We start from the raw sequence: 2022 nt of genomic DNA on the forward strand, positions 1-2022 counted from the left end.
TGTATTCACAGCACACTTGGTGAGCTCTTCCACTTTTGATTGACGCCAAAAAAGTGGGGGCATAGAGATCGATATGGAGAAGACCCACACAAGAGCTATCATTATCACTGCCCTTTTCGGAGTCCTTTTCTTGGTGTATTCAACCGCATCAGTGATTGCCCAGTATCTATCCAAGGCTATCACACATAAATGGAGAATGGATGCAGTGCAACAAGTGATATCAGAGGATAACCACATATCACAGATCACCTGCCCCAAACTCCACTTGCCAATGACAGTATACAAGGTGCTGATTGGCAACACAAGAATAGACACTAAAAGGTCAGTGAATGCCAATGAAGCTATGAGATAGTTGGCAGGCGTGTGCAGTTTTCTGGTCTGATAGACTGTTGCGATTACAAATGCATTGGACAGCAGAGTGGCAAGGGTGATGACACCCAAAATGATGGTGAGGACAACGCTCCAGAAGGACAGCTCAAAGTCCTGCCCTTGCCCGTCCAGATCGGCAATGCAACGCGTGCCTTCGTAGGAGTAATTGCTTTGAGAGACATTCAGTTCGTCAGCGGTCGGTTGGCATTGGCTTTGCGGCTCCATCATGGAGTTTTCGGCATTCAGGTCTATGAGACCTCCAGGGGATGGAGCAGAACTATCTCAAAGCTACAAGGACTAGGACACTTTGATGCACCTTCATATTCCCTGATGGCAGTCCTTCAGCACTGGATGGTGTGACCAACAAAAACTAGAATTGTGCTTTTTTACACTCTACTTGGTGATGGCTCATAGATCCAAAAACTTCAACAAATCAATGCACAAAAAAAAAAAAAAATCAGAATTTAAATCCCCAAACGCTGAATTAAGCGTCCCAAAGCTTTCTTTACAAGGACCACTAATAAAGCAAATCCGATAATCCAGCAGTGACTTTAAATGTCCATATTACCGGTAATTACAAACATCTATAGAAATCTACTTCAATTGTCATCTAGCTGAATTAAAGTTAACCATACAATGCCTTTGTAACATTAGCCCTCAAATTGCTGTATCAATAATAAAAAAAATATATGGCATTATTGCTCTTTAGAATGCAATATTGATGCAGACACCAATAATCACCTCATCTGTGCTGGTACTTGTCATTGTCAGGCACAGAGGACATCCATTGTTACATTCACAAATGATGCATGCTGTCGTCCTTAGCAAGGTTGGCTTCTCCCCAAAAAAATAAAAAGTCTTGTCAGTGTGATCTCCTGGGTCATTCAAGCTGTCCTGCAGGGATTACTCCAACACTTGATGGCTGGAGCCTTGAGAATATGCATGGAAGTTGTTGTAGCTGGAGCTGTCCGAGCAGGCAAAACTTAGGTGCAAGTGAGGATTTCTTGCAGACTTTGAAGATAGTAGATGGCTCATTGCCCTGGGTGACAGCAATGCATGTGCTTTGGTAGAGGAAGCCTCAACTTGTAGGGAGCTTCAGGTATCCTCCTTCTCTCAGCTGGTCTGTGCAGCCAAGTGACCAGGGCAGTTGGTGGGAGCTGGAGTGGTGCTGAAAGCTGCCGTTCATTTCTCCCCTGTCTTGTGTGTGCTCTTTTATTCTCAAGCAGCAGCACTAGTACTTCTCCTGGTGCTGCAGCTGACATAGAGGCTGATGTAGGAGTGGAGGAAAGGGGGGGTGGGGGGGGGGGGTGTAGGGAAATGAACAGAAGCTTTTAACACTGCATCTAAGGACTGAACAGTGGGGGGAGGCAGCTGGCTGTTTTCTAGGTACTATCTTCCTTCTCCATCCTTGCTAAGTGCAAATGTGACTATGTATGAGGTGTGTGTATGCAGCATCCCTGTCTACTCATTCTGCAATCACCATTGGGGAGGCAGGACACTCACATCTGCCAGCTTTATGTTCTAGCACATGTGCTGCTTTCTTATGCCATCTCTTTATAGATGTAGTTTCTTTTGCTTTTTTTTTTTTTAAGAACACTGTATCTTTATAAAAAGAAGAAAACAAAAATTTGCAATATTAAACTGCCGCAGCAA

At 44.2% G+C, this 2022-nt stretch overlaps 1 protein-coding gene across 1 annotated transcript in view; it reads right to left on the reverse strand.

Annotated features, from left to right (window-relative positions):
- Nucleotides 1-1645, reverse strand: part of HTR1B (5-hydroxytryptamine receptor 1B) — a 4670-nt gene extending 3025 nt beyond the window's left edge. Inside the window, exon 1 of the mRNA XM_040349992.1 lies at nt 1-1645. This exon is cut by the window's left edge and continues 626 nt beyond it. Coding sequence (XP_040205926.1) covers nt 1-597 — 597 coding nt within the window. The 5' untranslated portion in view covers nt 598-1645.
- Nucleotides 1646-2022: the final 377 nt, after the last annotated feature.

This window comes from Rana temporaria, chromosome 4, assembly GCF_905171775.1.
Source record: "Rana temporaria chromosome 4, aRanTem1.1, whole genome shotgun sequence".
Lineage (NCBI taxonomy): Eukaryota > Metazoa > Chordata > Amphibia > Anura > Ranidae > Rana > Rana temporaria.